This window comes from Fundulus heteroclitus, chromosome 16 (genome assembly GCF_011125445.2).
Source record: "Fundulus heteroclitus isolate FHET01 chromosome 16, MU-UCD_Fhet_4.1, whole genome shotgun sequence".
NCBI lineage: Eukaryota > Metazoa > Chordata > Actinopteri > Cyprinodontiformes > Fundulidae > Fundulus > Fundulus heteroclitus.
Window position 1 is genome coordinate 35,855,302 of NC_046376.1, and position 22,813 is coordinate 35,878,114.

Sequence of the window (22,813 nt, forward strand, 5' to 3'; positions counted from 1 at the left end):
CAGAGACGAGAAAACAACTGAGGTGAGTTTATAAAGGGAGCCTGACAGGTGACGGCAATAAAGACTAATTAGTGTCCAGACAGGTGTGACTAATTGCTGAGCGAGGGAGAGCTGAGTGAACTCAGAAAACAACAAGAAAGAAGCCAGACAAAACCTAAACCATGACAGCTAACTGCTTCTTCAAAGGCAGAGAAGAAGAAAATAAGTTTACAGAATTTTTTAATTATACTTTGTCCATGTTGTGTTTCAATTATATATGAATGTTCAAATCATAATAAAAGTTAGTGCAAATTCAGAATATTCTTTATATCCCATGCTCTTTTTTATTTTAAACAGAATGCTGTATGTGGCAGAGAACAACACCATTTATCACCAAATATACCACCTCCACGGAGAAACCTGGTGGTGGCAGCATCATGCTATGGGGATGGGGAAGCTGTGAATATGGATGTAGGACAACCCTGGAGGAAAACCTGTTAGAGGCAGTGGACGACTTGTTGGAGGTTCACCTTCTACAATGGAATGGTCTTGATCAAAACGCATTCATCTGTTAGAATGGCCCAGCCAAAGTCCAGATTTAAATCCCATTGAGAGTTTGTGGCAAGACCTGAAAATTGCTGTTCCAATCTGTCTCAGGTGAGCAATTTCAGAAAGAAGACTGGCACAAAATCTAGTCGTTCAAAGCTGTTTGGGACATTCCCTAAAGGACTTGCAGCAGTAAATGCAGTGAAAGGTGGCTCTACTAAGACTCAGGGGACTGAATACCAATCACACATTGATTGTGTGGGTCTATCACATAAATCCTACAAAAAGACTCTAGGGTTTTGGGTTCTAATGTTACAAAATGTTCAAGGGGTGTGAAAACTTTAGTGAGTCATTGGAATAAAACAGATGGTAAACAATAAGCTTGTATACTGTAATTCAAGTTTTAATCGGCCTTTTTATTAAGCGGGAAGCTATGAGGTTTTATTGTCAAAGTGAGTATCAGTGAACCTCAGGAGGTTCACTGATATTCAGTTGAGATTTTAGACATGATGCTTAAAACATTTTGCTGTTCTCCAAGAGCATGCTTGTCCAGCAAAGAGGTTCTGCCAGGACAGAACGTGTCTTTGGTGCCATAGTAGATGCTTCCAGAATTAACCAAAGAAAGCCACAGTAGCCTCACATGTTGAACTCTGATTTCACACTGTGCCTGACGTGTTTACTGGTGTGGGTGAAAAAAAGCATTGCATACTGCTGCATTATGAATGTGCGTAAAAGATGAGAGAGTACAACTCTTTCCAGGATTAAAAGTCACTGCTTGGTTGCAGACCATTTATAATTGGCAGTGGGGATCTTTTATATACACCTACACCTTATGACAGTAACATTAGAAAGTATACTGGCAATAAGACACTTTTCACCTTCTGTTTTACCTTACGGTAAAATTGTAAGATTATGTGCATATGGCGGCCACATTGTCCTACAGAGCTAATTCTTGTCCATTGCAGCAGCCCAGGGCGGTCCGGCTAAATAGGAACAAATTGCAGCCATCTCATAATCACTGCCAGAACCAGCTCTAATGTCATTACTTTGCTATCTAATTGAAAAAAAAATACCGCAGACAGCCATCAGGCACTATGTGCAAGTGCAATGAGATTATTAAGACAGAGTATCATAACTTCATTCCCTATTCCCTTCCCCTGATTCCACACTCTCGTTTGTCGTTTATTCTTCTGTCTTCCTCCAGCCTCACTGTTCTTCTGTCCTTTAGTCCCATCTAAAATTGCTCATATCTCCTCCACTGCGTGGGAGGAATGTAGTTTCCTCCTCCTCCTCCTCCTCTTTCCTCTTGATCTTGCTACTGCACTTCATTTCTTACACTTTTTTTCCTCTCTTGTGGCCGTGCAATGCGTGCATGAGAGAATGAGAATATGAGAGGCTTTGAGTCAGAGGTTTTATGAAGATAGAATGAGAAGAGGAAAGGCAGGAATAAGAAAACTGTGTGTGTGTGTGTGTTCTCTGTGTGGGGGTGGGTGTGTGTGTGTTTGTTTGCAAGTGAGAAAAAGATGTAGCGAGGGAGAAAGGCAGAGGCCCTTCTGATCACTAACTTGGTGTCCTACTTACAGCACACTCCAAAAAAAGCAACCCTTAGCTGTGATATGACATACTCAAAGCACAGATGCGGAAATAAAACCCCTTCATACACAAACACGTAGGAGATGCTGCCGTCTGTAAAAGCTCCTCATTTTTCAGTTCCTTTATCTCCAATGGTGTCTGGGAAACTCATATTAGTAAGACACATGTTAACCCATTATTGACATGAATGTGCTGATTTTGTTCTTTTAATGATAGCAAAAGACTAAATATTCTACTAAATGTAACTTGTAAAACCAAGAATTGGATTTAATCCAAAAGGCGTCCAAGTTGTACTTACAGACTCAATCAAATATATGCACTAAATTGCCACTTTGAGCTGTTTCAAGCGGACCACATTGCTGAGCTCTCTGGGTAAAAGAGAAGAGGGATCTACATTTACACCAAGGTTGGTGTGCTGATGTCAATGTGATACAGAAGACATGTAGTCCTCACCTGGAGTGATTTTTTTGTAGACTGTAAACCTTCTATCCTCCAAGGGAGCTCTTCTCGTTTGTTCTGGCCGGTGTTTACATCTTACCACAAGCCTATACAGCAGAGGCTAAAAAACCACAACTTGTTGAACTGAAAACACGGAGAAGAAAAAAAAACTCTCTAAATATTGTTCTTGGGGAAGTTAACAGCATAAACCTTTCAAATGAAATTCCAAAACACAGATAGCATATCAAATATCACCAGACACACACACACACACACACACACACACACACACACACACACACACACACACACACACACACACACACACACACAGGACCACTGTAACAAAGATGCAGACCACTCAGTACCCCAGGTAGTTTTAGGACTCTCTGATCACTGTGTGCTTCATCTCATCCCCACTTCCAGGCAAAAACTGAAGACCTCTTAGACTGTGGTTAGGAAATGGACTGATTAGGCATGGCAGATGATACAGGCCTTGCAGAGACTGAAGGTTCTTTGAAGTTTCATCCACTGACATTAAAGGTGACCAATCATGCAAAAGCCACTTTTTTACCTGTTAAATACATTTTGTTGTGTCTAGTCTCTAGGAGTGCAGAACATTTGGGTTTAGTCTGTCCAGGAGATGCATAGATATCGGTATATTATTTTTAGGACATATTTTACAAGCCATTCATTTTTCTATGTTTTCTATTATGTTTTTCTGACTATTATGTCCCAATATTTGTTAAGGAACTGCTAAACTTCATCATGGATTTTCAGCTAACCAGTCTTGTGAATCCACTACTTTTATTTCTCAGAGCAATTTTGTAGTTGAAGCTGAAGGATGCCAGAAGCTACAAGTGGGTAAGTCATTGGTGGTTCATTATGCTGTCCCCCAGAATGCTACAAAAATGGCCAAACACAGTGGAATGGAAGACTTTGCAATCTGGAGGGCGCAAGATGATAAAGTTTCTTATCTTATAACAATTGTCTGATTGTTAAAGTGTAACTCGCTCCTGTACCTCAGTCCAATCTCATACTTGTAAAAATGTGTCAAGAGGAGGCGCCACCCGGTGAACCAGGAAATCATGCGGGTGGGATGTGGGGGTCAGGCGTGGTCTGGGCTACTAGTAAAGCTAAATAAATGCTAAATAAACTAACTGAATGCTAAGCCAATAAATCACTAACCTGAAAATTCGATCGGTCAGCAAAACTCACCATTCAAACACCAACTCACTACGGAGGCACAAGACAGAGCTGCTTTTATACCCTACAGCAACAGAGCTGTTACACATCAGTTTCTCCAGATGACGTGACAAAAACTTTTGAACCAATAGCAATATTCATTCAAAATTCAATGCAAGACCCTAGGATGGTGCCACACTGACTGTTTTAGACACAGAAGCTGTCATGATTTGTCGAGATGAACTGAACACACACCACACACACGGAGCTTATGTCTGAGAGTTTATTAAATGAAGGATGAGTTGTGGAAGAAGGAGACCAGAGAGGCTGTACCAGACTGGAGCAGGAGGATGTAGATGGAAGCAGGAGCTGGAGGACCGGAGAGAGCTGGAGAGCTGCGGGTGCTGCGCCGAGAACCAGCTGCTCAGCTGAGAAGTGACTAGGAGCGCTGGGGTAGCAGGAGACCAGCAGCACGGCTAAGAAAGCTCTTTGGACACAAGGGCTGCAGTAAAACCAGGAGAGCAGCAGAGAGTGAGTCCTTATAACGCAGGGGCTGCAGTAGATCCAGCAGCGCAGCAGAGAGAGTTCTTTAAGATGCAGGAGCTGCTGTGGAACCAGAGGTGCAGCAGAGAGAGTTCTTTAGACGCAGGGGGCTGCAGAAGGACCAGAAGAGCAGCAGGGAGAGAGTCCAAAGAAGGCGTGGCTGCAGTCGAGGAAAACTTAGACTAGCAGGACAGAGGAGCTTAGACTGACAGACGTGGGAAAATCTCTATCAGTAGATGAGGTTTGAGTGGTGACTGATGACGATGCGGCGGGGAAGAGAAGACTGAGGGAGGCTTTTGTAGAGAGGCTGGCAGGTGGAGTGAGTACTGACTGATTGGTGCTTGACAGCTGAGACTGATTGCTGAGGGAGTGGTGGCTGAGCTGTGTGAGAGGAGGAGGTGCTGGAAAATAACAGGGGAAACAGCCAGGCCAAAACCGCACCATGACAGAAGCAGGATTTAATAATTACCAGGATGTGTAGGTAGCACTATAAGAGAACAATAACAGTTTATTAGCAAAACAAAATTTATTTGGGGGTGAGTTACCCTTTAAAGAAGTTTCTGTGCTCATTTCCTTCGCTGTTTAGGTGGTTGCTCAGCCAATCAGCTCTCTCTGTTTCCACAATCTCCGCTGCTTCAGACACTCTTAGTCCTCTTCACGACTCTTAAAATTTTTTCACTTATGGACCTCTCTGAAGGCCCGAGGGCTTAGTGAATAACTTATCTCACCAAGGTAAAATTCTATGAAAAATCTTCGAATTTGGCAAATTCGAAGATTTTTTTCTAAAATTATATCACTAAGAGCTACTTAGACTTGGAATTCTTTGTGAGTACAGGTACAGATGTTCAGACTTCATGGGATCCCACTCAAAAATCTCTCTTTAGCTTATGTAGATAATATAAACTTTTAACAGAAAGCTATCCCACGTGTTCCTAAGTCTTTTCATCTTTGACTCTCTGTCTTCAGTCCATCCACCATTCAATTCAAACTCCCACCTCACCTCAGTCCATACCCTACCTTCCATGTTTCTCAATTAAAGAAAGTTGTCTTTAGTCCATTGTGCCCTTCCACCCATCCAGGTCACTGATTGTCACCCTGCTTAGATCGTCCCCCTCATCGTGGATGCACCCCGCTCTGGCCATGGATACCAGACAGGAACACTCCTGGGTTCCTCTGTCTTTATTTTTGGATCTTGATCTCATCTTTGAGTATGAGAATTTGCCTCTGGGAGGAGGACTGGTTATGTATTTATATATGTATATTTAAATAAAATATATTTTTATCTGGTAAAATAAACAGAGTGAATATGTGATATTAAAGTTGGACAAAAAAAGATGTATATAATGTTGGGAAGGGAAGCCAGGCTGGTATATTACATTTTCAACTTTACACTATAATATTAAATCAAGAAATTCTGTCAAGTGAAATAATCTTCCTTCATGGACAGAAATTTTCACTTGTTTTGAATATCTTTCCCAGCAGATTTAGGTTTTCATCTAGATTTTAGACAGCCCTTTTTTGCAGTGCAGCAGTCTGTGCTCATAGTTAAGGCCACAAAAAGAGGACATAAACACCTTAAATCTCCTTAAACGTTTAATTAAACCCAATAATTGTGAGATTCGTGTCATTGTTTTTCCTTTTGTCATTATTAATTATAATCACTTTCTGACAGTTGATTTTGAACACTCAGGCCTGAACACCCTGAGTGTTCCCTTATTTTACCCCTTCTTCCCCAATTTCCCATTTTACAACCTGGAGGGGACACAGACAAAGAAGCACAAACTTCCAGCAAAAGTGGAGATGTATCAGGAGAAAAGAGCAGCTCCCCTGAGTTTCTGCTTTTCTTCTTCCTCCTCCTCTTAAACACGTTCCTGACACCTTCTTCTTCCTCCGTCTTCAGCTCTTCAGTCTTATGGCCCAGTAGGCACACAACAACAAAATCTTCATCTTAGAGAGAGCATGCAAACCCGAAAAATGTGTTACTTAACATGATCCATGTGTCCTCTACATCCCATTTAGCTTTATTTGCTTCTCATCAAAAACATTAAACCAGCATGTAGACAAAAAAACTTTGGAAGAAATATTTAAAGCAGAATAAGGAAAATAGGGGCTGTGGATCTGGCACATCAAAAACAGCATGCTAGTTAATTTGCCCATTGCTATCTTAAGAAATTATTAATTACTATTTAACAATCCATATATTGCTCCCATTTCCAGCATGTCTGGGTTAAATATAAACTAGCTTTTGCCGTATCTCTCCAAGAGTTCGGTACTTCAAAAGGGCTACCCACACTCTGCTACCATTAATAATGTTGGGCAGACAGCTTGGCTGTTGGAGAATAGCAACATGACTGTTTATTCAGTCTGGTGCACACTGCCAAGACCAGAGAGAAACTCAACGTTTGAAAGGAATACAGAATCCAGATCCTGCAGGCTGAAGCCAAAAGCAGTCCAATTTTGCAGCGCCTCTCTGGGCAGTTGGTTTCAAACCCTGATGGCCAAGAAAACATGTCTTGTTTCTTGAAGAAGTTAAAGATGGGAGAAATTGAAAGAAAGATGCTTTGAGGTATTTGTCTGGCAGCATATAAAATTTACCATGCATTTCAATTCCATTAGGTAATCATACAGGCCATAATACAGGCGCCGATGGCAACACATGTAAAGAATTCTTTGCAAATGCATTGATTTTATGCTTTGTTTAAAAAAATATATAATGATGATGAAAATAAATTGGATTTTTTTTTTATAAATGTAACACCAAAGCAAAAGTCAGAAGCTTAGATAATATGGATATTTGACTGCCCTGTACACATACTGTATATGACAATGCAAGACAAACAATCCCTTTTTAAGGCCAAGTATAACAGCTCAAGACAACATGAAGAGAGATCCTGAGCTTTAATCACATTTCATATATGAAGGTTCATTACTGTGAGAGTTTTTATTCCAACTGTCATTTATAAAAACAGATTTGATAGAATCTTCCAACACAAAAGCAGCAAAACTGATTTTGTTTTAGTGTCCTTATCTATCTTTTAATTGACTTTGCTTTTAGTGTATCTTCATCAACCTTTTGTAGGACCATGTAATGGGAGAAACAAAGGAATGAACTGCACACAGAGAGCAAAAGAGACTGACAAAACTCTGAATCCTAGAATGCAAAGCATCAATCCAGTTTCATGACAGCTCCCTGGAAGAAAGAGTCAGGGCTGGAATCATTATATAGGTGGACGCCCCATGGACTGGCATTGCCTATTGGAGCTGACGTATCAGCGCGGCCACCATCTTGGATGGGTCTCTCACATGCCCCGAGTGCATTTATTTGTACTGAGGAAGCTGTTCGCCCAACTAAAATAGATCATAACGCCTTGAATTTCTACCCAATTTTCAAACGGTTTGGTTTGTTATAAATGGCAGAGATGTGGTTATAATACAGGATGCTGTCATACATAAAAAAAACATGTTTTAACAATTAAATACATTGTTTAAACAACGTATTTCTTAGATGTATGGTCTTTAACAGACAGACATATGGCATATTGATGTACTAATATGTAATTTCATAAAGAAATACTTTGTTTTATGCTATTTAACAGACAGACATGTGGTATGGTATATTATTAAAAATGTAAATAAGTATGTGCTTTCATGCTGAAATACTGTGTTTTATGCTCTTAAACAAAGAGACGTATGTTATTACAAATTAATAAATGTATAAATTAATACATTTTATACTTTAATAAAGAAACAAGTTGGTTTGTTAATTTAAATTTATTTCACACACTCTCTCTCTCTCTCTCTCTCTCTCTCTCTCTCTCTCTCTCTCTCTCTCTCACACACATGTACAATCCTGACCCTTCTCTACACACCAACAAATGCCTGGAAAAGTATTCTTTCAAATTTCCAGGTCATTCCAGTGTCTTACAGTACCCTGCTTGTAAATAGGGCTGGAGCTTAAGACCCTTGAAAAATAACTGTTTTGCACAGCTTCTTGCATGTGTTGGTACTTGGCAACGTAATACAGCCTAATTTGTGAAATACAGCGATAAAAAATAAATAAATAAATTATGGTCCATCTGTTGGGTTTCTGCATTGTTCTCAACAAGTAAAAACTCATCTTTGGAGTCAATTTCAAAATGGTGATCTGCACTGTGTGATTTACTTTCAGTAGTTATCACTGGTTATTGCAACTGTCAGCTGCAGAGAATACGAGCAAAGGCACTCCCTCTGTGTTTATTCCTGTCAGCTCCTATGCTAGCCAAGATGGAGGCGCTGCAGGATGAGCTCCAGCACGTAATGAGGCCTTTACGTATGTAATGTCTGTGGCTGGAATCCCCCTGATCTGTTTATGGTTGCCCACAGGGGGAGACAAACGGGTCAGTTGTCCCGGGCCCAGGACAGAGGGGGGGGGCCCAAAACTGACACCCTGACTGACCATTAAAATGGTCAGAGTGTCGGTCAGCTTGCAGCAGCTTCATCCAAAGTCTCCGCGTCTGTGTCACGGCACGTTGCTGCTCCCCCTCCCCTGTCGTACTTGGCTCAGCAGCACCAGCCAATCAGCACGCAGGCTCAGCCTGACCTGCCCACTCAGCTCTCTGGTGTCTCTCACAAACAACCGCGCTGCACTGCTCAGACTTTGGCTCTATTTTAATACCGTAAATTAAATCAAGCTGTATGTTTTGTAAAAAGACGGTTAAATTCAGTGGAAACACAACAAGTGTATCTAAGCACGTGAAAAACCATGAGCAAGAAAACGTCGAGTGACAAACGGAGAGAGGAGGCGAAACTTCTCTCATTGCCCCGACAGACCCACAGACTGACGTCTCTGACTGAGGCGTTTCAGTCCTCCAGAGAACATCCAGGTAGATAAGAGTGGTCATCTTCAGCAGCAGTTCATGTTAACTTTCAAAGTAGATATTATCTATCATATGTTACTGGAGCCCACACAGAAAATGTAATTAAGACCTAGAAAGAACCCAGCACATATATCCTATTAAAAACTGTTATTTAAGATAAAATAACATTAGCTAATCCTTTATTTATCCCAAAAAAGGCCATATTTTGGCTACTGTGCTTTCTGTTCTCTTATGAAGAAAAGATCAACTAGTGCACTAAATTCAATAGATGGGTTGAAAATATCCAGTATAAAATACAGATTTCCAGGGCATGAAGTATACAGTTAAGTTGACTTTATTTGGTGCGTGCGTGCGTGCGTGTGTGTGCGTGCGTGTGTGTGCGTGTGTGTGTGGTGGCGGCAGGTGTAGAGGGGGGAGGGGGGGGCAAAAAGACCGCGTTGTCCCGGGCCCTAGCAAAGCTGTCAGCTGGCCTGGTTGCCATGATCCAGAAAACTGAGAATTTGTATTGTGACAAACATTATTTCAGTAGGTGGTTTAAACACTGATAGTAAAGTAATGTGAGCTTTCTCCATTTTATCTGTGTTTTCCAATCGTCTCATTACACTAACCTGTATAAAATATATCCGCATAGCAATTATAAACATGATATAGTTTGCTTCTGTAATATCAAGATCAAGTTTTTTTCAGCTTTTCATTTTACGTAATACTTTTTTGAATGTCTAGTAAAAATTAACTGAATAAATAATAACTGGACTGAATCCATACAGCAAAATTCTAGTCATACTGACCACTCGAATCACTTTCCACTGTAGCCACATTCACACAGTCTCGCTAACGGATTGTATGAATGCCACACATTCATTTACTGATATGCAGAATGGTAGGTAGTGGCCTGACTTGGTAATTTTAATAAAAATTGACAATTTGGTCATAATTGCCTTTGGTACTTTCAATAGTTATTCAAAATCAAACGAAACGTGCTGTTGCACAACATGTTCATAAAAAATGTATTTGATTCATTAAATTAAACTTCTAACATCCAACTTAAAGTCAACTAATTGCTGATTTGAGAATCCACCTTGTCAAGCATGACCGACCACAGCCCAGAGTCCTGATTTCCTCTGAGACTTCAGGCTATCCTCTCGGGAAAGTAAATTCAGCTGACTGACATAGACATCTGAAGGCAAAAGCAGGGAGAAGAAAGCCTAAAAAAGGTAAATTGATGAATTAAGGGGCAAGGGAAAAATTAGGAGAGACTGGAGGATAATAGATGGTGAGATATTGGAAATAGAAAACGTAGACAAGCAATAAATATTAGGGAAAAGGAAGAAGGATGGAGAAGCAGGAAGTGAAAGGGCAGAAGAGATGAGAGAGAATAAAGCCAAGTAGAGGAAGGAGATGAAAGAAGACAGGGAGACAACCAGACACAGATGTGATCAAAAATACATAAGAACCGTACACCTAAAAAGGAACCTGACGCCCCTGCAGAGAACGACGGAGAAAGGAAGAAAAATAACAGAGGATGACAGCGAGTGGCTGACATCAACATGAATAGAGGAAACATACAAAAACACAAAGCAATGAATTTTAAATAAATCAATTACAACCTCTGCTAACGATTACCAGCACTCTCTGTTGCACTTTACACTATAGAAAGGAAAGGAAATACATGTTGCTGGAAAAACATTGTGAAGTACCAGGAAGGGAAGAGTAGATGCTGCATGTACGAGACAACAGTTACACAAATCAGGCCATGATACACTACATACGTACAATGATTGGAAAAGATTTGCTGTTATTTTTGACCAAGACATGTCATTTAATTTCCATATTAAGCAGGTTTCCAGAGTTTCCTTTTGTCACCTCAGGAATATCGCCAAAATTAGAAACATTCTGTCCAGGGGTGATGCTGAAAAACTAGTCCATGCATTTGTTACTTCAATGCTGGACTATTGTAATTCTTTACTATCAGGAAGTCCACAAAATGCAGTTCAAAGTCTTCAGCTGATCCAAAATGCTGCAGCAAGAGTTCTGATGAAAATCAACAAGAGGGAGGGATCTTTCCAAAAATAATTTTGGCCTGCATTTTTACATGACCAGGTCAATCACCTACCAAAAATACCTTACACGTATTCATTCCAAACAACAGACAAGCAGAGCATATTTGGGTTTTATCAATTTGTTGACACTCTTAATGATAATCCAAAAACATTCACAGGTTCGTTCCTGTGAGCTCAATGAGGAAAGACCTCAGGGACCTCATGTGATGTGCTCTCCCTTGAGAGGGCACTGGGGCTACCTAGGTTCATGTTGATGTCAACAGTGGTAATCAAACACTCGCTAAGTTATGTCATCACGGAATGAAGCATTTCTACATGCCAACCATACTTCTGCATGAAAGGTTGGACACACACTAAGACGCACACCAATTTGATTTGATGTGACAGCAATCCATGGGAACAATTAGAATAAATAGTTTTAGATATAAGAACTTTGCTGGATTGTTGACCAAGCTTTATGTAAAAGTTATCAGCATCCATCTTCTAACACCTTTCTAAGACAGAATCAAGGAGACAATTCTACTGCAGAGATCCCCACACCTTTCTCCTCCCCTTATGCTGATCTGTGGCGATCCAAATGCCTTCCTGAGGCAGCCCAGAGATATAAGCAAGTCCTGGGTGTGCCCTGAGGCCTTCTCCTACTTGTCCATGTCTCAAACACCTGCCTAGAAAAGCATTTACATTTTTAGTAGATACCAAAACCACCTTAAACTTGCTTCAGAGAAGCAACGTATCTTTTCAGATGTCCAGCAATGTACCGCCTGAAAACCTCTTGGCTTAGTGTTTTAGTTGACGGGTATCAAGTCGTGACATTACTGCTCACAGGAAACATAAGTATGCTTAGACAGACATCTAGATTTTAAAACTCCTCCAAAACCATGAGAACTGGTTGGTCCTTGTGGCTCAGGTGTCCAACAAGAGATCAGTGGTCAGTGAAGACAGGTGAGGCACTGCCTTACCTATGATAATGACAAGTAAAATACTAAGAAGTTGTTACTTAAATTCCAACAATGATTAAAATCAGTCTGTCCACTTGACTGTTTTATAAATTTGTCTTTATTATAATTTTAACCTTTTTATGATCAAAACCGCTGCCTGTTCAAATACATGGAAAAAGGATGAGGTGAGTCAGTGAGGAGCTGTGCCTTCTCTCTGATGGCACTATGTTGCACACACCGACTGACGGAGGTGCTTGGTGCATGCCCAGTGTTGTCTCTCTTTATACCAACATAACATACTTGTTTGATTACACATACAACACATGTTGACATTCCACAGTCTGTCATATATTTAATGAATGTGTGTGACATATTTAGTCTTCGTAATCAGCCATAGATGTTCAGTGAAAAGGCACAAAGTACCACTGATGGGGGGCAGTGCTGAGCCCTAGAGGAATGAGGGGTAACAGATTAATGTCGCTGCATCAACTTCCTATATGCAGGGTGCAGGTGTTGCACCGACAAGTCTAAACGTACACCCATTTAAATTTGTTCTGATAAAATTGAAGATTATGTCTCAAAACTAATGGATTTTTCTAAACTGTACTTTCAGTCAACTCAGCACAATTCAAGTTAATTTATATAACGCTTTAAGATAAAATGCAGTTGGTCAAAGTGCTTTCCACACCCTAATAAATTAGTATTTAAAAACATAACAAAGTAAAAACAGTGAAAGCAACAAACACAATACAAAGTAAAATAAAGAGTAGATGCACAAAAACAAACCTGAAAAGCAAAAATCACAAACTGGGTTGAAAGCCAAAGAGAAGAAAATATATTTTAAGAGACGATTTCAAAACAGAAACTGAGTGGGCCTGCCTGAAATTTAAAAGTAATTTGTTCCAGAGTTTTGCTGCGATGACAGAGAAAGTGCGGTCACCTCTTCACACTTGTTTTGTTTTCGGAACAGCTAATAAAAGATCTGGTGAGCTGAGCTAGTGAGAGGGAGCCTGCAGCTCAAGCAGGTCTGACAGATACTTAGGGGGCCAGGTAATGAAGATATTTAAAACCGACAAAAATTATTTTAAAAACCATCTGAAAGTAATGATGTGCTCTCATTTTTTGGTACCAGTTAAAAGGCAAGCAGCAGCATTTTGAACCGGCTGTAGTCGAGCCACTAAGGTTTTGGTGAGCTAAGCGCAAACTGGATTTCAGTAACCTAAACTAAAGTTAAATCTCAAAATGGTGCCTTGACAGGAATGGATTTACTTTGGTCAGCTGTTGCAGTTCAAAAAAGCTGGACCTGACCACAAATTTATTCTGAATATAAAAGTTAAGATCAGTGTCCAGTCTTACACTCAGGTCTGTAGCAGGATGTGTCAGATACTGACTTAAAGCTCATAGGTCAACACTGATGTTAGAGACATCACTGGGCCCAAACAACACCACCTCAATCTTTCATTGTTCAGGTGTAAGAAATGTATTGACATCCGTGACTTGATTCTTAATTGTGTGATGCATTCAAGTAGTTTGTTTGCAAAGAAACTATTTCCTTTTTGTGGCATCAAAATCGGACTGAGATCTGATCTTGTTTCAAGGCGAGAATAAAGCCTTGAGGCATCCCTCATGACAGAGGTGTTATATGGCACTCAGAGGCTCCGAAACAAACACAAGAACTTCTCCCCATTAGATACAATCTAAAGCAACTTCCTGAATGCCCAGGATTATAGATGCGAAAGGAGAATCTGATGGTCCACTGTATCGAAGGCAGCTGTTAGAGCTAACAGAACCAGAAGAAGATAGTGACCAGAATCCAGGGCTAAAAAAAGACAATTCATCAGAGCAAACTAAGTGCTGTGGCAAAGTGTAAAGCTGAAACAAGAGGTATTAGTGAAAGGATGGCCAACTCCAGACCTGAAAGATCTGCTTCAAACAAGTGGGGAAAAGGTAGTCCACTCTTTTCAACTGGAGTTGTAGACCCGAGAAGACAGGCTGTATGGCTTTGCTACAACAAGCTGCCTCTTCTTCTTTCCATGCCGTTTATTATCAGGATATTGTGGCATAATTTACCAAGGGGTCTCAGTGTGGCTGGCGTGTTCTGCCAACGGCAAGGTGTATAATACTTGCGCTTGTCTTTTTGTTTCGACAGCCTTTCATTGTAGCACACATACATTAACACAAAAAAATGTGATGCACACAGTTCAGTTAGTACAGATGATGCGCACAGTTCAGATGCACTTTTACACTTGCTCCTCTCTGTCTGGAACCATCTATCATTTTACCACCTGACTGTGTGTGACTAAAGGCCGCTACATACTCCAAGAGAGCTGAGACAATTTGTCTCGCTCGGGCAGCGAATGATGTCATTTTGATCCCTCTGTCCTGTCTTTGAGGGTCTCCCTGCTTTGTCTCAGCACAACATCAGGGCAGAACTTTTTTCTAACAGACTGTCTGACTACTGCACTGTGATTGGACAGGATTTAAATCGCCGTGTCTAGGTTGGAAAAGCAGAGATGTCGAACTGCAGTCCCACAGTTCAGTTCAGTATATATATATATATATATATATATATATATATATATATATATATATATATTAGGGCTGGGCAAGTTAACGCGTTAATTTCGCATTAACTCATTAGACTATTAACGGCGATATTTTCTTTAACGCGCATTAACGCATGTTGCTCACATGCTTTTATTTTGTGAAGGTCTGTTGCTGCCATGTAGGGGTTTGAATCAGAACAGTAGGTGGCGATGATGTGCCAATAACCTCGCTGTCAGCCAAACCTCGGATTCAGAGGAAGAAAGGTGCTGGGCGAAAAAAAACAAAGCCGACATGGGGAAGGCGGTGTTTCCCGCAGGAATTTGCTTAGGCGAGGCAGTGAGTTGGCGAACGGAACAAGTTTTGTGCGGAGCGGAGCGGGGGGGTCTGCTTAGACGCCGTCGGTGAAGTCGCTTCTCGTTTCAAAGTATCCATGTATTTTTGCCTGTTTTTCCCCAGCCATTCACTATATGCACGCGAGAAAGCAACAACAAAAAACCGCGTGTCAACGTCAAATAAACGCAAGCAACGCAAGCATATCGAGTTAGCAAGCATTTCAGTTTAAAGTTCTTCCAGCATCGAATATGACAGAATCAAGTTAGTTGTAACCACTGCCAAGTTAAACTTTGGTATTGAACATAAAATTACCATAAATGGTAATGCTGCTCCCTGCTGTTACCTCAGAAATTGCCTGTTTTTGGTAGATTTTTTCCCCATAAAGAGAATTCCCTGTCAGTGGCAATAAGCTTTAATTTATTATTATTGCTATTTTTTGTTTTACATGTTTAAGTTGAGCTTTACACTAAATATGTGTTACTGATAAGTGCTACAAATGTTACAACACTTTTGTTCATATGGCAGCAGAACATTAAAATAAAAGTGCTCTTTACACTACTTTTGAATTCATTCTTGGAGTTTGTAATATATATATATATATATATATATATATATATATATATATATATATATATATATATACATATATATATATATGCATTGTTAAAATTCATCAAAGTGATATGACTAACTACTCTCCTTGATTTTATTTGGAACCTTTTACAACCTGCAGAAAGTGTCGGGTCGGTCCACGCAAAGCTGTCAGAGGCGGGTGGGGTGGGCGACATTCCAGCATGCGCTGTGTCGGCAACAGAAACGGTGAAAAGGGGCCGCAGCTCTGCAGAAGGCAGGGATTAGGCTGGTCTCTGAACGGACAGTGCAGTGAACGGATCACTTGCATCCCATCTGGACTTTATTTGTCTTTGTGAAGATTGCCATGTGTTGCGTGAGACTTGACAGCTCTTTCTATTAAGTTTGTAGCAGGAGAGCAGCAAAATGTGCTAAAATACAGGCCATATTTAGCACCCCTCAAGCAGATTAGAGGCATCTGGCTGCTGACCTCTGCTCTATGACACAAAAATCAGTGAGCCTTATTGCTTCTGTTCTGCTTCAGACACACCGGTAGTAGTGTCACTCCAGACACCACTATGTCTGAATTCACCATTGCACTTTAAAGTGATTAATTTGATGTATGTTAATGGTAAGAACTGTTTTTTTTTTTATATAAAATAACCACACTGTATGACAGCCATCCTGGTGTATTTTCCCCCTCAAGAGTGGGCACAGTGCCCCTTGGTATTTTATGGGTCCTGATAAACAAGCCAAGTATCTGTAATTAATGGCTGCCCTGGGTAACCAGAATTTGGGCTTCTCTGAGTCTCTCAGATGGCCAACAATCCAAATCTGTCAGGCTCTCGGCTCTTAAAATGCCATCTTATTCAGTTAAGGCACTCAACCATGAGAAAGGACTGTAACAAGCAAGAGCCCAACCCTGAGAACAACAGATCCAATAAGTGATCCAGCTCCTAACAGGGAATCCTGTGGAGAACTGCATAACACATGTTATCCTCATTTCATTTCAGTTACACATTTCATGAATGAACACAAAATATATAATTGACCCATACCACTACCACTGTCATTTCAAGGCCATGTGAATATTCTGAATGATAAAACATGTGTGAAAAGAAGAGTTTAAGGTGATGAAAAACTGCTGGAATTGACTTGTAACTTGTCACATAACGACTGAAAATGAAAGAAAACGCTTCCAAAATCTGTAGCTATGAGCAACTGCTGTTACAACAATTGAACCATTGCTGCTACAGCACCTGAGCTGCGGCTGTATCTATAAACACCTCAACTGCTGGTGCTACAACACCTGCCACTCCTTCTCACTTAAAGATGTGTAATAGCCATGTTGGTACACAGGGATACATGTTGCATTGTCACAATTTGGCTCTCCAATACATTCCAATACAGTCCTACGTTTGTTTTTGTTTGTTTTTCTGACTTCTTCATTTACATTAGCTTGCAGCCAGGTCACATGACTATCAAGTTTCCCCCAGTGAATAAAGAACATGGCTACTGCTTATGTGAATTTTCTAGCGAGAAGGACGCATAATATTGTCTTAGTCTTTGTTTAAGGAAAGAATTAAAAAAATATTATTAGTTTGGCTAAAGATTTCCATCTCACGAAGCCCTGCTTCTTGAGCCAAAGCAGGGCTGCATTCCATTTAGTATAGTGTCTCCAAGAAGGGACAGAGCACACTGGACTTCTGTAAGAAGCTTAGGTCCTTCAGTGTTTGTTGCAAGATGCAGCCGATCTTTCACTGTACTTAAAAAGTTAGGATCACCAACTTGAATTGAACATTCCAGATTATCAGTTAAGTTTGAGTCAGCGGGCATGTTTTGAAGGTGCCATATATTATAAAGACTATCACACCCTATAATTATCTTTGGTTGTCATTAAATACATCTTGTATTAAAGGTGCACTGTGCAAGTTCCAGGATTTTTGCTGACTTTGAAATAACACCATGCGTATGGGAGAAGAGAAAAAAAAGCAACCATTAGAACTTCACAGATTTTTATTTTGTTTGTTTGTTTTTTAGTGGCATAAAGTCTTCCAAGGTAAGAAAGTTAGAAATATATTTTGTAATATAATATTATATAGTACTAATATTTTATTTTGAATGGAAATGTTTCATCCATAGTCTTTTTTTTTTAGGGGAAAAACATAGCTACCCTTTTAGTTGGTCAATAACGGATGGAACTGGCCGGGTCTAGTCTGCTCAGAGATCTCAAAGGTTCGGATCACTCTTGATAAACAGTCCATGCATTCATGCACTGGTTCGCTCGGGTCTCTGACAGACAACTTCCTCAGATTACAGTTGCGAGAAGGAAAAGACAGACACACATCCCTCCTGTCATTTTCTGAGGAGGCTGACACTCTCTCACACAGCAGTGTTGTTACCAGCGACTTTTCAGACCTCTGCTCTACCGATTTGTTCGTTTTAAAAAAAATCAACTTCTCGTCTTTTTTCTGTTTTATTGCCGACTTCACCGTGAAATCAACATTTGTTCTCCAGTTACGTGAGGCAGCCATGATAGCCTTTACTCTTCTGCAGTTAGTCTCAGACACCACTGTCTGTGAGACCGCTGTCTGCCGTCTTTGCAGCCAGGACGAGGCTATGACTGCAGGCAGGTAAAAGTTGGCAGCCAGAACGAGGCAGCAGCAGCTGTCTGTCAGACTGAAGGGGAAAGGGAATCACGGCTCCCTCAAGTCACCAATAACGAGCGACCCAGTGCATTAACGCCATGGATTGTTGTCAAGACTTATCAAGCAAGTGGTTGGAATTGGGGTGGAGTTGACTGGATTCGCTATTTCTGCTGAATGTGCGCTCTCGACGCAGCAGATACAAATTTTGTCAGCAGTTAAAGATCTCTGTCACAGCATCTTATCTTTTTAGCAAAAAGAGAGCCAACTGCTGGCCCTTTTCATTCCCAGGGCAGAAAGGAGCTCCCTGCATTGCTTGAAACTGACCGGATACTGGTTTTGTTCCTTCACCGATCTGAGTCCAATTTTTCCATTTTCGTCACACTGAAGGTCACACATACGCACTTGACCAGAGGATTCAGCCCGAATCTCGCTCTCATAGACTGACTAATGGGGCCTATAGAGGCAACTGCAGTAAATAGAAGATAACTCATGTTACATGTCAGACAATTGTAATGGCATATATGGGAAAGAAAATCAATAATATTTAACTTCAAAACTTTCAATACTTGCGCAATGCACCTTTAAACAATACTGCGTATTTTTCAGTGATGTAATGTTTCAGTGATGTTATCAAAGCCATTGGATGTTTGTTATTGGGGGTTTTTCTTGGTTGCCTTTGCTGTTGTTTTTATATCTCTTTCTGCAGGTGTAGAGGCAGACTCTGAGGATGTTATATTGATCTCTTGTTTTCCTCTGCTGCATTGTTGTTACCCTTTTCCTTTTTAACGTTTTGCCTCATCTTTTTCTCTTCCTTTCTTTATGTTTGACCTTTCCGTGTCTGTGTCAATTGAACTTGAAATAATCCCAAAATAATATCCAAACAAGTTTTTTTGCATATACTATATCAGGCGGAGGACTGTAGCGAAAGCAGTAATGCTCCACTTGTGAAAGTAAACCTGTTGGGCCCTCTTTGGCATTAAGAAAGCAATCCTACACAGCCAGACAGAACACAGTCACACAATTTATTTATGCCAAAATTGTCTGCCCGGGTAATCTGTATTTGTAAATAGTTCTTTTAATTCATTCAAAATAAAAATTAGTTGTTTCCTTGGACTGAAACAGTTAATTTTCAATTACACCCACAAGTTAGAACTTCAGGTAAAATATTCTAATAAGGGGGTTTAATCCATCAGCGTTTGCTACCTATGTATTATATAAAGATAGGATGTTCTAATGTTCTGTAGGGCAAAGGACACGCCTCAGAGTTTGAGTTTGAGAGCACTGCCTTAAACTGACCAGCCGTTTTGGATCAGGCAATTTGCCAGTCTGCCTCTGTCCATGTCCTTAGCTGCACAGTCACAGTGCTGCTTGTGCTCAAATTAGTTGTGAACCACACATGATTATAGTGAATATATTAGAAACAAGTCAGCTTGCTCTTAAATAAATGTGCAGTACTCTGATTTCATTTTGTGCGCTTAATGCTTCTTTGTCATCGAAATTTATTTTTCAGTGTCTTTTTAGTGATATCTAGATTTATTTTAAAAAAAAATATCCGGTACTGAAGCTCAGGAAGCCCAGGTCTGACAATGCCTATGGGTGCAAGAAAGCCAGAACAACTTCCATCTGAATAGCCCAGCCAAAGTCAACACCTGAATGTATTTGTGAGTCTGCGACTTGAAAATTGGAGTTCACAAATGTTCTCCATCTAATCTGGTTGAGTGTCAGCAATTGTGAGTAGAATTATGGGTAAATATTTCTGTCTCCTGATGTGCATAGTCGACAGACATGAAAAGTACCTACTCAGTGGGGGTAAATTCAAACTTACACCACAGTTCACAGATTTTTGCTTATTAAACCCTTTAAAACTACATAATTTTCCCTTCTCTACCAAACTACTTTCAAATGAAACCCCAATAAAACACATTGAGGATTGTGGTTGTAACATGCCAACATGTAGAAAGCTTCAAGGGGAATAAACACTTTTGCCAGGCAGTGTAGGTGTATTCTATGACCAATGCACATAAAAAAAAGCAAAAATCACTTCAAGAGAGCATGAAAGCTTGTTTTTCCAAAAATAGACAATCCTGTTATCTTTGGTTATTTTTACTGCCTCTTTATAATTCACAATTTCAAGCTCAACATGAAAGTTGATGGCAGTAATGCACTTTTTTTATAAATGTGTCTAATGCTGGTTGTGAGACAGGCTGTTACCTGGAACAAAGCTTCCCTGGACCACATCCTTGTATGCCCACCAACTCTCATCAAGCTTGGACATAATAGGCTGAGCTGTAAAGGGACAGAAAAAAGAGAATATGAGCTTTATAGTAGCACCCTTGATGACTCTTCAAAATTCTTTTTCATGTCAAAGCGCCTTTTTAAACTCATTGGCAAAGCGAAGAAAGATGAGGAACACGATGAAAGAGAAGACATGTAGGCAGCATGCTGTGAGTTGTAAGCAATAATCAACGTTTAACTTAAGGGTAACGATGTGACAACTTAAAATATCACGTTTGTAATTAGATTGCAATTTATTCCACAAAAATTATAGTTTACAGATATTCTCCGCTGTGTGTTAGAAGAAGATGCTGTTGGTGTGTTTGTGCTGTAACACAGAGTAAACAGGAGCCATGATGTCAAATCAATGAGCACCTCAAATAAATTTAATCATGAACAAAAAATCTTTTTGCTGCACAATGAAACACCTTTTATTTTTAAATAAAGACAGATTAATTGATGAGTTTTGGATGTAAGCCAAATGCAAACTTCAGTCTCTGCTGTGTGAAGAGCTTTGCACACCCCTAATCATCTCCTCAACACTGATGCAACCCGTATGTGTGGTGCTTCTGTCATCAGAAACAGTTTCCTCAGAAAAGTTTGCAGCTCAAGAAATAAACTTGGGAAACCAATTTAGACAAATAGACATTTCTGAAAGAAAAGTCATTTCTGAAATACAGGACTGGAACTAGCATGAGAACTGCACTTCTCATGCTAGTTCCAGTTGAATCTAAGACTGGTGTCAAGTGGACTGAGCTGCTCCAGTCAGCTTCACCCCAAAAGGGCTTTCTGTAAAAGAAAGGAAATAAACAGCCATTGTAGAATACGTGATACATTACAATTCAAGTGTTTTTTTCCTGCTGTTTTGGATGCTGTATAAGATTTGCCTCAGAAGTGAGAACAGCAATCTGAGAATTACATCACAACTAATAGCATTTGCTAATTGCTGTAAGGAAAGGAAACAGTGGTGAGACCATCAGGGTATTCAGAGAATGTAATGAAGTAGAGAATCTGATATTCAAGCCAACACAGAGGTTATGTTCTCAAAGTTTATTGTGTAATATTCACAGCTTTTCCTGTGATTCTGTGTCTCTGCTGCTAACTGTTGACGTCCTTCCCTACTTCCTGTGCTGCTGTAGCAATTATCCCCTGATTACCTGCACCTGGGACTGCTGATTACTGGCGCTGCCACACCTGTGTGGAGCACTATTTATACCTGGCTTCACCAGTGTGCAGGCGCCATGTTCTCAAAAACCATTAGTGTGAGTAGACCGTCCAACGGTCCTTGAATGCATGCCTGCATGTGACTCTGATTGTCGCACACAGGCGTGCTCCACTCATGGGAGCTTGTGCGGCCACGTTTCTGGTTTCGAGACCACAAATTATGCAAAGCTTCGTCTCGACCCCCGGGTTCTCTGTCTGACCATCGGTCTGGGGGTGGAAACCAGAAGACAGGCTGATGTTGACCCCCAACAGGGAGCAGAACTCCTTCCAGAACCTGAAGATTATCTGGGGTCCACGGTCAGGAACAATGTCTACTGGGATGCCGTGCAGGCAGAACACCTCACGAGCCAGAATCTCTCCCAGTTCCTTGGATGATGGCAGCTTCTTGAGAGGAACCAAATGGACCATCTTCTGGTCTTCTGAAGTGACATCATTTCTTCCACTCATTGTGCACAACTATTTGTCTACATCTGAAGCTCTTTCTTTACTAAAGCTACCCAAGGGAACAGAATATTTCAACCTGCCTTTTGTCTCTCTAAAACAACCTGTTCTCCCTAATTGTAGAACTGCGAGAAACCAGTCAGATCACGTTTTGGCTTATTGTTTTTTTTTTTTCTCACAACCATTTGGACTATTCCCATGAACTTGGAAACTACACTAGAATTTTCTTATATTTATGCAGAGATATGCGATAGTTTACATTAGAATAGTGGTTTTATAAAATAAGGTGGAAAACTGAAGCTGTAATTGTCGCGTCCAGTGACTGAATCTGTGCTAATTTAAACTATTGTTCAAGAGTACAAGACTCAAGTTGGAGAAGGCTGGGATTATATCGGCACAAAAAAAAGACTCAAAACACAAAACTGTGTCAAAAACGAGAACACGTTTATTTTTATTTCTTTTACTGGGAACTGCAGGTTCAACAAGGAAATAAGCTTGTAATCTGCAAGCTGAAGAATCTACCTCTCAGGCTGATGTTATTTTTTTAATAAAGCTATAATGCTGCAGGACAAATTATTTCAGAGAAACTGAATTTCACACAACACTGGGTCGCTGTAAACTTAATGCTTCCTCCTGTT

The 22,813-nt window shown here is 40.3% G+C and overlaps 1 protein-coding gene across 2 annotated transcripts in view; it reads right to left on the reverse strand.

Annotated features, from left to right (window-relative positions):
* LOC105937949 (carbonic anhydrase-related protein 10) overlaps positions 1–22,813 on the reverse strand; it is a 249,376-nt gene that overhangs the window by 220,740 nt on the left and 5,823 nt on the right. For both annotated transcript variants that reach the window (XM_036148578.1, XM_036148576.1), the window contains exon 2: positions 20,448–20,522. In XM_036148578.1, coding sequence (XP_036004471.1) covers positions 20,448–20,522 — 75 coding nt within the window. The remainder of the gene's footprint in view (positions 1–20,447; positions 20,523–22,813) is intronic.